This window comes from Physeter macrocephalus, chromosome 11 (genome assembly GCF_002837175.3).
Source record: "Physeter macrocephalus isolate SW-GA chromosome 11, ASM283717v5, whole genome shotgun sequence".
In the NCBI taxonomy this organism is placed as follows: Eukaryota; Metazoa; Chordata; class Mammalia; order Artiodactyla; family Physeteridae; genus Physeter; species Physeter macrocephalus.
Window position 1 is genome coordinate 153531736 of NC_041224.1, and position 12831 is coordinate 153544566.

Sequence of the window (12831 nt, forward strand, 5' to 3'; positions counted from 1 at the left end):
CTTTGGAGAAATGTCTATTTAGGTCCTCTGCCCATTTTTGGATTGGGTGGTTTGTTTTTTTGATATTGAGCTGCATGAGTTGCTTGTATGTTTTGGAGATTAATCCTTTGTCAGTTGCTTCATTTGCAAATATTTTCTCCTATTCTGAGGGTTGTCTTTTCGTCTTGTTTATCGTTTCCTTTGCTCTGCAAAAGCTTTTAAGTTTCATTAGGTCCCATTTGTTTATTTTTGTTTTTATTTCCATTTCTCTAGGAGGTGAGTCAAAAAGGATCTTGCTTCCAAATTTCTTAAGTCTCAGTCAGTAGTCTGTATCTCTCCATTCCACTGGTGACTGGTGATAGCCTAAATGAGACTGGCTTTTTAAGAGGCTACATCCTAGTTTACCTCTTAGCACTATGGATGTTTGCTCTCTATTTGGGACTCTTCTTCCTTGGTGTCTAGGATGTCACTTTAGCCTTGTTCCTCTAGTCTGTGTCTTTTTATTTTTTTTTACAAGATGGGACATATATTATAAAATATAGGAATGCAAAAGGCATACACTACATCCAAACAATCAGAAGAGGCTGCTTACCTCTCAATTGTTAATACAGAGATTTGTTTACTTAACGTTTACATACTTAACACTTAAACTATATTAGCTGCTTGACTTTTTCTCTTAACAAATCGGATGAATTATTAATAAAGTCTCATTTATTCCAAAATCCAAGGAAACTTCAAACTCATTCATGAGATATTTATTAAAATAACACATTTAGGGGGAAAAAATCTATACAATTGTATACATTACTGAAAACTGTATACCATCATACAAAAGATTTTATTTTGGGAAATCGATTCTTAATTTATGGCAAGTTTTACTTTCAGAAATAAAACCACAAAACAATCTAATTCAATCTTAAGGGCTGCATGCTGAGCAAGGAATGTTCTTATTTGTAGGAACTCCTTTACACTGTCAGGTACCAGGGCTCTGCATTTTGGTGTGATTTCAGCCACCAAGTCATCAGCAGTAACGTGTTCTAGTCCTTTTTCTTTAATTTCTTCTTTGCAGTGTGACTTCAACTGATCCTTCCAGCCACATTCAATTAATTTAGCTCTCAGCAACTCTTTGAGGCATTCTCTTCAGTTTCTATCAACTTTTGGTTAATTGCTGCTCTCATCTGCGCATCTTTGTTCATCTTACTAACCACACTCTTGCGCATCTTTGTTCATCTTGCTAACCACACTCTTTTCAGCTGTCCGGACCTAGACCCTCAGTAGCCCCGGCATCTAAGCACACAGAAAGCTAGCATACGCATTTCCGGAGCGGGGTCGTCTGTGTCTTTCTACTGGTTCTTCCTCAGCGCTCTCTGGGTTTCCATATTCCTAAAAAGGTGAAGAAATACAGAAAACTGGAGGAAAATTTATCTTTAGTCCAGTAATTCAGCCACTGGTTGCTTTTTAAATCACTTTTATTTCCTTTTTGCAGGAATGTGTTTTGACGTATGCATTAATGTTATGTCTTATTTTTTAATTAACAGGATTAGAATGTTTCTGTTACACATAATCTTCATAAACAATTTTAATGATATTAGGTAAAGTGGGTGAACCGTACTTTATTGTAGGACATTTAGCATTCCAATTTTTGCTATTAATAATACTCCATGAACATCTTTGCACAAAATTTTTGTATTGAGATTGTTTCTAAGAATAGTTTACCAGCATTTTAACACTTTCTGCTTACATCCCAGATTGCATTCAAAGAGATTGAACTAGTTCACAAATGGATGGGTTTTAGCCTATGCTTGTTTAACAAATGTATTGAACTGTTTTATGTGCTAGGCATCGTTCTCAGCACTTACAATATATGTAAACAAACGGGCAAAAATTCCTACCCTTGTGAAGTTTGAGGACGGAAGAGAGAACTTCGAAGAAAATTGTTTTTGGAGGGTGTCAACATTTTTATTTCCCCAGCATTCTCTGTTAATGGAAAAACTTGCTACTTCTGTTCTTAAATATATAGTGTGTAAAACCTATTTAAAACCGTTCATGTATTCGAGGGGGGCAGGGAGGAGAGAGGGCTCTAGGAATATGAAGGGTTATCTTGGGGGAAGAATTTAAGAGAAATAAATCTCATTTGGCCAGATGCCATGTTATTGATTTCAGTTTTCTGATTACCTGTGAATTTGAACATTTCTCCATTGTTCACCTTTGGTTTTACATGATAGTATTCATTGTTAACTTTTAGCTTTCAGATGAATGTATGTGTGTGGTATGCTACTTAAGGAGTTATTGGTACTGTTTTTACAGCCATTTGAATGGAAAGCTGGAAGATGCAAAAATCAAACGATCATAGAGCAACTCACTGTGTACTAGATACTATGTTAGGTTTTGGGATTACAAAAATAACACAATTTATGCTCTCTGAAAGCTTACCATCTAGGAAAACTGGTTCTTACACTTGGAGCAGAAGAATCCCAGACGATGGTTGTTTAAAATGCAGTTTCTCAGGTTCTCCTCACGCACCAAAAGTTTGATTCATTGGGTAGGGGATGGAGGGCGGTGCCGCTGATTCGCACTGAGAAACACTGTACAAATAGGACTATAGAGAAATGAAAGAAACGTTAGATTTAAGATGCCAGCACTTGTAGGCCGGGAGAAGCACACACTGGGTCCAGCTTACGTAGAAATTTTGATCCTCAGCTCAAGAGCAGTAGATCTCTGGCAACCTCATACCGGTGCTGGCACCATCAGGGTGTCAGGGGGTGCCGAGCGGGGAGCGGGGTGTCTCTCCGGGTCGGAAGGCCAACGGGAGCGCAGGGTCTCCTCAGTCTCCATTCACCACCTGAAGACGCAGCCCCTTCCTCTGGGCCACGCCCCTCCGCCATTGGCCCCGCCCCTCGGAGGCCGGTCACCAACGACGCCAGGACAGGAAGTGACGACACCGGTGAGGCCTTTTGGGCGGGGCCTGGGCCGGGCAGCTCCAAAGGCCGCGATTTCACATCGGAAACAAAACAGCGCTGCTCGGGAAGGAACCTCAGCTGCTAGAGGCCGGTGGTGGCGGCGAGGAAAGGGTAGGTGCCCGATGGGGAGCTGGGGAGAGAGAAACACACCCCTCATCCGGTGCCGACACGGGTGGCTGCGGGCAGGGCCGGGCCCTTTGTCGTTATCCGGGCCGCGGAGCCGGTGTCCTCGAGAATGGGGAGCGGGGTGCGGTCGGGCGGGCACCAGGGAACCCCGTGTGGAGAACGAGTAGGGGCGGCCCGTTTCTCGGGCTCCGGGCGCGGCGCGCGATCAGGTTGAAGAGAGGTTCCCCTTCGCAGCTTTGGTCCGGAAGTGCTGGTTTCCCGAAGACATCTCAGGGCGCAGGTGCCTTGGGCGGGGATTGACCGTCTTGCCTGGAGTGGAGCAGGAGAAAGAGGAAGAGCCTGGCGCTGGGTCTGGTTGAGCAACTGTTGAAACTCTGCGACTCATGCCCTGAATGTGTCCTTGTCCAGGGGAAGCGAGTGGCACTCAGGGCTAAGTTCCTCCTGTCTCAGTTCGGGGCGGAATACAGCAGGGTCTGCCTGATCGGGACTGTCACGAGGCATATATGTCCAGTGCTTTGCATGTATTTTAGATACTTGACGTTTTCATCCCACTCAAATTCCTTTCAAATAAATAACTGCTTCTCTTGTAGGAAAGTAACTTAATAATTTTTAAAGCATTGCTTGCCTGCTTTGGACAAGATGAATAAAGTGTTCAAGGTTTACTATGGGAGATACGAATAGTATGCAAATTATGGCAGAGTACATTGTAAAAGTCACAGTATTCTCTGAAGTTTGAGGCAGGTAGAGATTACATCTGGTTAAGGGCATCTTGTTATTTGCGTTATCTTTTACAATGGAAAGGTTTTCACCCTCGGAGTTGAATTGAGGAGGGCATTATATCAGAGGGTGTACTAGGAAGAGGGGCCCTCTGGATCCTAAGGGTCCAGTGACCCAGTGTGCACATTTAATAACTGTTATGAAGGAGGATAAAAACAGGAAAGTAGATTGGAGCCTGTTGCATTTGGCTGATTTCAGTCACCTGCAAAAGCCAATTTCAGTTCTCCTTAACTCATTTTCAGGGTTCAGCCAACTTAAACCCCCTCCCACCTCCATTTAATAACAAACCCTTAATAATGAAAAGGAGCCTATTTATTGAGTGGATGGATTCCCTCACCTCTGCCCGCCTTCCCCAAAGTAAAGTAGATGATAGAAGCGGCATCAATCATCAGCTTTTCCATTGGTCTACTCCTCGTCCTTGGGTAGATAGTTACCACAATTCTAGGCATACTTTCCTCTGAATGGATGTGATCTAGTGCTGAATTTTAAGTTAATGGCTGCCCCTAGTCCTAGACTGCTGCGTGAATTTCCATTTGGGGAGAACTGGAGGGTTGGAGTTGGTCTCTGAGAAGCATTCTAGCAGGAAAGATGTAACATTTGTCGGCAAGGCTACCGTGGCCCTCTTCTCTCTCAGATCCAGGTTGCCTCTGCCCCTGCTCTCCCACTACTTTTACATCAGATTGCAGGGAGAGGCTTCTTTTGGATGTATTCTGAAAAACCTTTCAGAGCCCGCTAATACTGCCTCTCCTTCATGTGATAGATGCCAGGCAGATTTGGAAGGTGTTTTGAGCTTTGCTTTTCATAAGTTTTGTGATAAGAACTTTGCTTTAGGTACGTGGGGGCTAGAATGGATAAGAGATTTGAGGTGACTTTTGCATAATCCGGGTGAGATATAATGAAAATTTGACCTTTGGTGGTGGCAGAATCTTAGAAAGGAAAAATATCAATATGAAGAGGACATAACAGCCAATTGAGGCGCAAGGAGTAAAGTGTAAAGTTGACTAGGAGGCTTTAAGTTTAGAGAATGGGGGAGACGATTACAGGAATAAGGAAGTTAGAGGCAAAGAACTAGTCTAGAGAGGAAGATGATGAGGAAACAGTTTGGAAGTCTCACTTTTGAAGTGTCAGCAGTTAAATATCCCATGGACAGGCCTGGAGCTGTAAACATGGGTCACTTAAATAGACTTAGCAGTTGATGTTGGAGCAGTGGAGGAGATGCCTAAGGAAAGAGGGGGGACAAGAAAGCCCGGGCAGAGCCTTAGGAACACATAATGAGGGGGTGGAAGAGGATGAGGAACCAGCTGAGGGGAATGAGTGGTGGGAGGAGAACCTCCATAGTGCAGTGTCATACAAACTGAGGAAGGGAGGGAAGCTTCAGGAAGGAAAAGGTTGTCAGGGATTTTCAGTATTAAGCCTGTTTGTAGGAGAAAAAACCTGAAGCTTTAGAGCAGCACTGTCCATTAGAAACATAATGTGAGCTACAAAGGTTAATTTTAGATTTTCTAATGAGCAAAAATTTTTGAGATAGAAATAGGTAAAATTAACTTGAATGATATATTTTATATAACCCAATACATTTAAAATATTTTTATTTCAACATGTAATTGATGTAAAAACATACTTGTCTGGCTTCCCCTCTAGATAGTAAGTTCCTTAGGTGAACAGAAGCATCATATGATTCACTGGCACCCCTGGTACCTATCACAGTGTATGGTTATGTAGATGGAACCCAATAAGTGTTTGTTGATTAAAGGGTATTAATGTTTGGTTTTCACAATGTCTTGTACAGTTCCTTAAGTTGATCTAAAGCAAATGAGAGAATGCAAGTATTGCTGAGTATAGTCAATGATTTACAAATTAATTAGGTGTGAATAGTCATTTTCTTCATTAAAGATTAGTTGTGTTCTACCCATTTCCACAACAAATTTGATACAATGACTCAGGGTAATTATATCTTCCATGTAGAAATTAAATTTGGGTGGGGAAAAGAATCTATAATAATACAGAACCATGGTCCCATATCCACAATTCTCAAATCCAAAAGCTCCTGAAAAAACTGAAAGGTTAAGCAACACACTTTGGGTTTCACTGTCTCCCATCACCCTCAGATGGGACCATCTAGTTGCAGGAAAACAGGCTCAGGGCTCCCACTGATTCTGCATTATGGTCAGTTGTATAATTATTTCATTATATAGAAATAAAGTGCACAATAAATGTAATGCGCTTGAACCATCTTGAAACCATCCCCCCGCCCCCAGTCCTTGGAAAAGTTGTCTTCCACGAAACCGGTCCCTGGTGCCAAAAAGGTTGTGGACCGCTGCCTTAGAGCATTAGCTCTCGCTCTGCTTAAAGGGGACAGCTAAGGCAATTCTGCTTTGCTTGTCTTGTTCTGGGGCCCAGACTGAAGGGGCAGTGGCTACCCAAAGTAAGTTCTTCGTGAGGGAACAGCAGAAGTACAGAAGGCAAGGCCACCTGCACAAGCACAGTTTAACTGTCTGTGCCACATCTGCCAAGATCCCATCGACCAAAGCAAGTCATAAGATTGTGCCCAAAGGCCTGGAGTGGGTAGTAGACTGCACCTACCTTGAGGCCAAAGCAAGTCACAGAGCCAAGCTCAACATCACTGGAGAGAAGTATTCCTCCCTTGGGGATGCTGAGGGAGGGAGTGAATATTTGCTGAATAATAATCTAATCTACCACAGATGGTTCACAGAAGTAGAGTGGGAAGGAAGGAGGGGAAAAAAAAATCACCAAATAGGATGTATCACTATCCTTGCTCTTTTTAGAGCCTACCACTTTCACAAAGCCTCTTGTAGGGCTGGGGAAATTATTTGCTCCTAGCCTCTTAAAATTCTCAGGGTCTTTCTAGGTTGTATTCCTGAAGTTTTAAATTAATTTCAAGTTATTTTTATTTAAATTTGTTACCTTGGATGGACTTCCCTGGCAGTCCAATGGTTAAGACTCCACACTTCCAGTGCAGGGGGCACGGGTTCGATCCCTGATCAGGGAACTAAGATCCCACATGCCGCATGGCATGACCAAAAAAAAAAAAAAATTGCTACCTTGGGATGTAGTGAGAGACAGAAATGTACTTTTCTGTTGATGTTTCCTTAAATGAAATTTTTAATAAGCTCCTTTTTGGGATTTTAAACACTGCTCCTGTGATACTTTTCGAAGTGCTGATGGATAGAAGGTTTTCTGGTTAGATAGACTTCTGTTCAGCACATCTGAACTTCAAGATTATTTGTATTCTCCTGGAGCTTTTTTTTAGTCTTTGTATATAATAGAAAGAAATTGTAGTTGCCCATCAGAGAAGGATTTCTTTTTCCTTTTGTCTGATTGAGCAAGTGTCTTGAGAAAAAGGGAATGGATGGCAGTGAATTTGAGTGTTGTGCTGTATCAGTCTCAGAAAATCTTTAGCAGGTGGCCAGAGAGAGAAAACACCAAAATCTACTTACATTCCTACTCGCACTCCCTATGCAATCCAGGTCACATGAAAGATCCTCACTTCCCAACAACTATCTTTTCTTGTTCTCAGGGCACTGTTAAGAATGTTACAAAGTCCACTGGTGTCTTTTGCCACGCTGCAGGAACAGGAACAGTGGGTCCGGGAACAGTGGGTCGTTGGCTTTCTCCGTTCAGTCATCAATTGTTTTCAGCTGTTACTGGACCAGAATCAAATCCAGCTTTGCCTGCCCCTTTCTTTGTACCAACAATGATTGTTTGTTCACCAGACCTGACTGAAGACCTAGCTAACCCTGTTGCCTACCTTTGCTTCCTACTGAGCTCCATGTAAAGAGCAGCTCTTCCAGGGAGAGTCACCCTGCAGCATTGTGATCTTCAACACATCAGTGGAGGCATGAGCTTTCTCCTGTTGAACTGGCAAACACCTGGGCTGGGCATCAGAAGATCTGGGTTCTGGAACTGGTGTTACTTGCCTCATAACTGTACACTGACAAATTCTTTCACCTTGCCTGAGCCTTAGTGTTTTACATGTAAATACAGATGTGTCTTTTAAATACAGTCATCCCTTGTGGTTGAGGGGGTGGGGGTGGAGGAGAAGTGGTTTCAGGACTCCCACCCCCCCCACCCCCATGGGCACCAAAATCCTCAGATGCTCAAGTCCCTTATATAAAATGCCATAGTATTTGCATGTAATCTACACACATCCTCCTGTATACTTTAAATCATCTCTAGATTACTGATAATACCTAATACAATGAAATGGTATATATATAGTTGTAAATACAATGTAAATACTGTTGTAATTATTTGCTGACACAAGCAAATTAAGTTTTACTTTATTTTGGAATTTTTTTCAAATATTTTTGATCTGCGGTTGGTTCAGTCTGGGTCGACTATAGTATTGGAATATGTTAAAGTGACTACTGTGTTATAGATGATTCTTACAAGATTCGTCTGAGAAAGCTCCAGTATGATAATCAGTTTGTGTGATTTCTTTTAATAGCTGGACAGATCCTATAAGCATAAGATTAATAATGGGAACCACTTAAAATGACCAGATTCTCATTATAGCTTATCTTAAAAAAAAAAAAAAAAAAAAAAAAAGTATCAGGACTGTTATATTGGGAATGCTTTTGGCACTAGTTGTTTTTTTTTTTTTTTTTTTTTTTTTTTTGCGGTACACGGGCCTCTCACTGCTGTGGCCTCTCCCGTTGCGGAGCACAGGCTCTGGACGCGCAGGCCCAGCGGCCATGGCTCACGGGCCCAGCTGCTCCACGGCACGTGGGATCCTCCTGGACCGGGACACGAACCCGCGTCCCCTGCATCGGCAGGCGGACTCTCAACCACTGCGTCACCAGGGAAGCCCTAGTTTTTTTTTTTTTAATAAATTTATTTTATTTTATTTTTGGCTGTGTTGGGTCTTCATTGCTGCCACGGGCTTTTCTCTGGTTGTGGCAAGCGGGGGCTACTCTTCGTTGCCATGTGCAGGCTTCTCATTGTGGTGGCTTCTCTTGTTGTAGAGCATGGGCTTCAGTAGTTGTGGCGCCCGGGCTCAGTAGTTGTGGCTCGCGGGCTCTAGAGCACAGGCTCAGTAGCTGTGGTGCACGGGCTTAGTTGCTTGGTGGCATGTGGGATCATCCCAGACCAGGGCTCGAACCCATGTCCCCTGAATTGGCAGGTGGATTCCCAACCACTGCACCACCAGGAAAGCCCTGGCACTAGTTTTTAATTTTTAGTTAGACCAGTTATTGAAGTTTAAGATCTCATTTACTACTTTTTTTTTTAAGATCTCATTTACGTCAAAGCAATAGTTTTACTAGTAATAAAAATCAGCTCAGTGTGTCTTAATGCTCACTGTTATAAACTCCTAGATGGCAGGGATGAAATTTTATATAGAGGCAAAGTAGTGTAATAAGTGAAACTTTGCTTTGCTCCTTTGCTTACTGGATGTGACTTCGGGCAGGTTCATGAACTTCTGTGTGCCACGTTGTTTTCTTCTGTAAAATGGGTAAAGTGAACGTAATTAATTAAATCCTCTCAGTGTTTGTCTTTGAGTTTTGATATAAGTAGACAGCCAGTAAGCTCCTGTTTAGTGAATGAACAATCTCTTTTCTTCTGCTCATATTTTACCTGTAAATGTACTACACTTTATTTACTTTTTATTTATTTTTGCCTGCATCGCCTTTTCTTGCCTTTTGCTTGTTTCATTTGGCTAACACTGTCTTGCTTACTTGGTTTTGTTTCTGAGGGATTGTATGAGAATATCAGTGACAGACTTCTAAGGGTTTTTTTGTAATAGAGCTGTACTTTAAATGACGAGGTATAGTCTTCAGAGCAGCCAGTGGAGGTAACCAGTTGCAACTTTTTCTATTTGCCATCCTGTGGCATTTCTGCATTAGCTGAGGTAGTAGGTGCTGTACTAAATGTTTTTGTGAAAAGAAGGGAATAATATGTGCCGTGTTGCTGATCATTAATGCTACATTAATGTTAAATTTTCAATTAGATAGTCAACTTTTAAAAATATAGAAGCATAGGTCAGGACATTTACTTTCAATACTTTGAAAATATAACTGTTCTGTTGGAATCTACCTCCCTTTTGGGTAAGCTAACATACATATTGCCAAACCCTAAATATAGGTTTACACCCACAAAAATCTATTTGACTTTTTAAATTGAAATATATAGGAATGTGCACAGATCGTAGGTGTACAACTCAGTGAATTTTCACAGACTGAAACCTCTGTGTAACTAGCACCCAGATCAAGAAACAAAGCATTACCAATACCCCCAGAAGCTTCTTGTGTACCCCCTTCCAGTGATTAACCCCTATAAAAGTAATTATTGAATCTCTTCTTAATTTTAATTCATTTTATTTTTAAAACAAATTAACATTATATATTTAAAACAGAATTGCATAAGTACATCATGTTTAGTTAATATTAATTAGCAATCCTCTGATCTCATGCCAGCTAACCATGGGCTGAAGTTGGAGGGGAGGAGAAAGGTAGGCAGGGTATTTATTTATTTTATTATTATTATTTTTTAAATATTTATTTATTTATTTGGTTGTGCTGGGTCTTAGTTGCAGCAGGCGGGCTCCTTAGTTGTGGCTGATGGGCTCCTTAGTTGCGGCTCACCCGGCTCTTTAGTTGCGGCATATGAACTCTTAGCTGCGGCATGCATGTGGGATCTAGTTCCCTGACCAGGGATCAAACCCGGGCCCCCTGTGGAGCGCGGAGTCTTAACCACTGTGTTACCAGGGAAGTCCCAGGCATGGTATTTAAAAGCATGTAGGATAGAGACTTCTCTGGCGGTCCGGTGGTTAAGACTCTGTGCTTCCACCGCAGGGAGCACGAGTTTGATCCCTGGTGGAGGAATTAAGATCCTGCATGCCGCATGGCGTGGCCAAAAAAAAAAAAAGAAGCATGTAGGATAAAAGGGAAAGCATACCTTGATTAAGAATTTGTCATGATTTGAATGATTCAAACATAGGTCATTAAAGGTTAATTGGAAGTCAATATCTTTACTAGAGGAAAAAGTTGCTTTATGTGTTTTTGATGAAAAAATCATTAGAATAAGAAAGTAGAATATTTAGAGTCTAGAAGATCCTGAAGTTAAAAGTAAAAATGAAACAAGACATTGACAAAATGCTTTCATGTAAATATGTACATGGTAATGTTTTGGATACTATAAGTGAATTAGAATACTGCTTAGGTATGCAAACAGATTTTTCTCCTTCTATATTTCTGAAGACTTTCAATGAAAGGATAGTTGAAGTCATACGGAATTGGCTGATGGAAATTCAGGTAGACAGGCAAATGGGAGTGTGGCCTCCCAGGAGGCTGAAGTATGGGAGACAGAATGATGTGTGTAAGCAAGGCTGTGCCAGGATGCAGAGTAGAGGCTGGGAGTTAGGAGTCTGCGATTTTGGTCCTGGTCTGCCCAGTTGTGTGCTTTTAGCAAGTCACTGAACTTGGGTCCCCTTTTGCTTTTGTAAAATAGATATGTTACCTGTTTACCCTGCCTTGGGTCATTGTGGTAAAGAAAAAAAATGAGATGATAAAAAGAAATTTTGCAAAATTAAAAGCACTAGACAAATAATTTTATGGTGATGTAAATTAGGTTGGATTGGAAGAGGGATGTTGATGAGAACATTCTTTAAGATCATTTAGCTCCCTTTGCTCTAGATCTGAAATCATTAGATATCATTGTGATTGAAAATATTTGGTTTCTCAAGTAGACCTACTCATTACCAAGAGGTATCTTGAGCTGATAAAAGTTTGTCAGTTGAAGGTCCTGGCAAATTAATACATTACTGGTTTACAAATTAGTCTTATAAGTATTTAATTGGTGTGAATGGATTTACTAGGATTTGACCAACTCTGGGTCACCCAGTAAAATCCTATTTCAGACCTAATCCAGGAGCCTGCAAGTGACAGCAGCCTGTGAGGTCCTTAGAAAGCTTGGCCTGGAGGATAACACATGAAAGGAAGGTTTGTTTTTGGTGAAAGTAACTTATGAAAGTGTTTCAAAATAAAAGTATAACTTTAATGCACAAAAGACTGTTTTCTTTTTCCCTTTTCAGAGCCCCAAGAGGCTGTTTTCTGTGAAAAAGTATCTCTATACAGTTGCTCCAATGACAGAGTTACCTGCACCCTTGTCCTACTTCCAGAATGCACAGATGTCCGAGGACAACCACCTGAGCAATACTGTACGTAGCCAGGTACAGTGTCAACCTCTACAACTGCCCTTTCAGACTGTGGATTCAGTGACCACCCTCCCTCGCCTCCAGGAGAGGCTCAGGGGGCTGAGCAGGCTTTCTCTACTTTATCAAATTTACATATTTGCTGAACTTCAAGTAAGGAAAAGCATTGTACTATTTGGTGCAGGGGACACAAGGCTGTGTGAGACTTGGGTGTTGATACAGTTCCTCCCTGGCTCAGGCATCACCTCCTCCTCTGACACCTTTTGCAATTTCCCCGGCTGTTTATTATTTTACCTAGCTTGCTCTTATTCTTCTATGAGCTGAGTACATTTTATTTACTTTTAGTTTTTCAGTGCCTAGCCTGGTTCTTTTTTTTTTTTTTCTTTTTTAATTATTTTCTTTTTAAATTTATTTTTGGCTGCGTTGGGTCTTCCTTGCTGCGCGTGGGCTTTCTCTAGTTGTGGCGAGCGGGGGCTACTCTTCATGCAGTGCACGGGCTTCTCATTGCGGTGGCTTCTCTTGTTGCAGAACACAGGCTCGAGGTGTCCGGGCTTCAGTAGTTGCAGCACACGGGCTCAGTAGTTGTGGCACACGGGCTCTGGAGCGCAGGCTCAGTAGTTGTGGCTCGCAGGCTCTAAGGCGCACGGGCTTCATTAGTTGTAGTGTGTGGGCTCTAGAGCACAGGCTCAGTAGTTGTGGTGCACGGGCTTAGTTGCTCTGCGGCATGTGGGATCTTCCCGGACCAGGGATCAAACCCGTGTCCCCTGCATTGGCAGGCGGATTCTTAACCACTGCGCCACAGGGAAGACCCTAGCCTGG

General features: G+C 42.0%; 1 protein-coding gene and 1 pseudogene across 2 annotated transcripts in view; one reads left to right on the forward strand and one right to left on the reverse strand.

Annotated features, from left to right (window-relative positions):
• Positions 1-660: 660 nt before the first annotated feature.
• On the reverse strand, positions 661-2798 carry LOC102996546 (transcription and mRNA export factor ENY2-like; annotated as a pseudogene).
• A 138-nt stretch (positions 2799-2936) lies between these two features.
• Positions 2937-12831, forward strand: part of PSEN1 (presenilin 1) — an 83707-nt gene continuing 73812 nt past the window's right edge. The window contains exons 1-2 of one of the 2 annotated variants that reach the window (XM_007107203.4): positions 2937-3050; positions 11893-12030. In XM_007107203.4, the coding sequence (XP_007107265.1) occupies positions 11944-12030 (87 nt within the window). In that variant the 5' untranslated portion in view covers positions 2937-3050; positions 11893-11943. The remainder of the gene's footprint in view (positions 3051-11892; positions 12031-12831) is intronic. The other variant, XM_007107204.4, reaches the window with a different exon arrangement.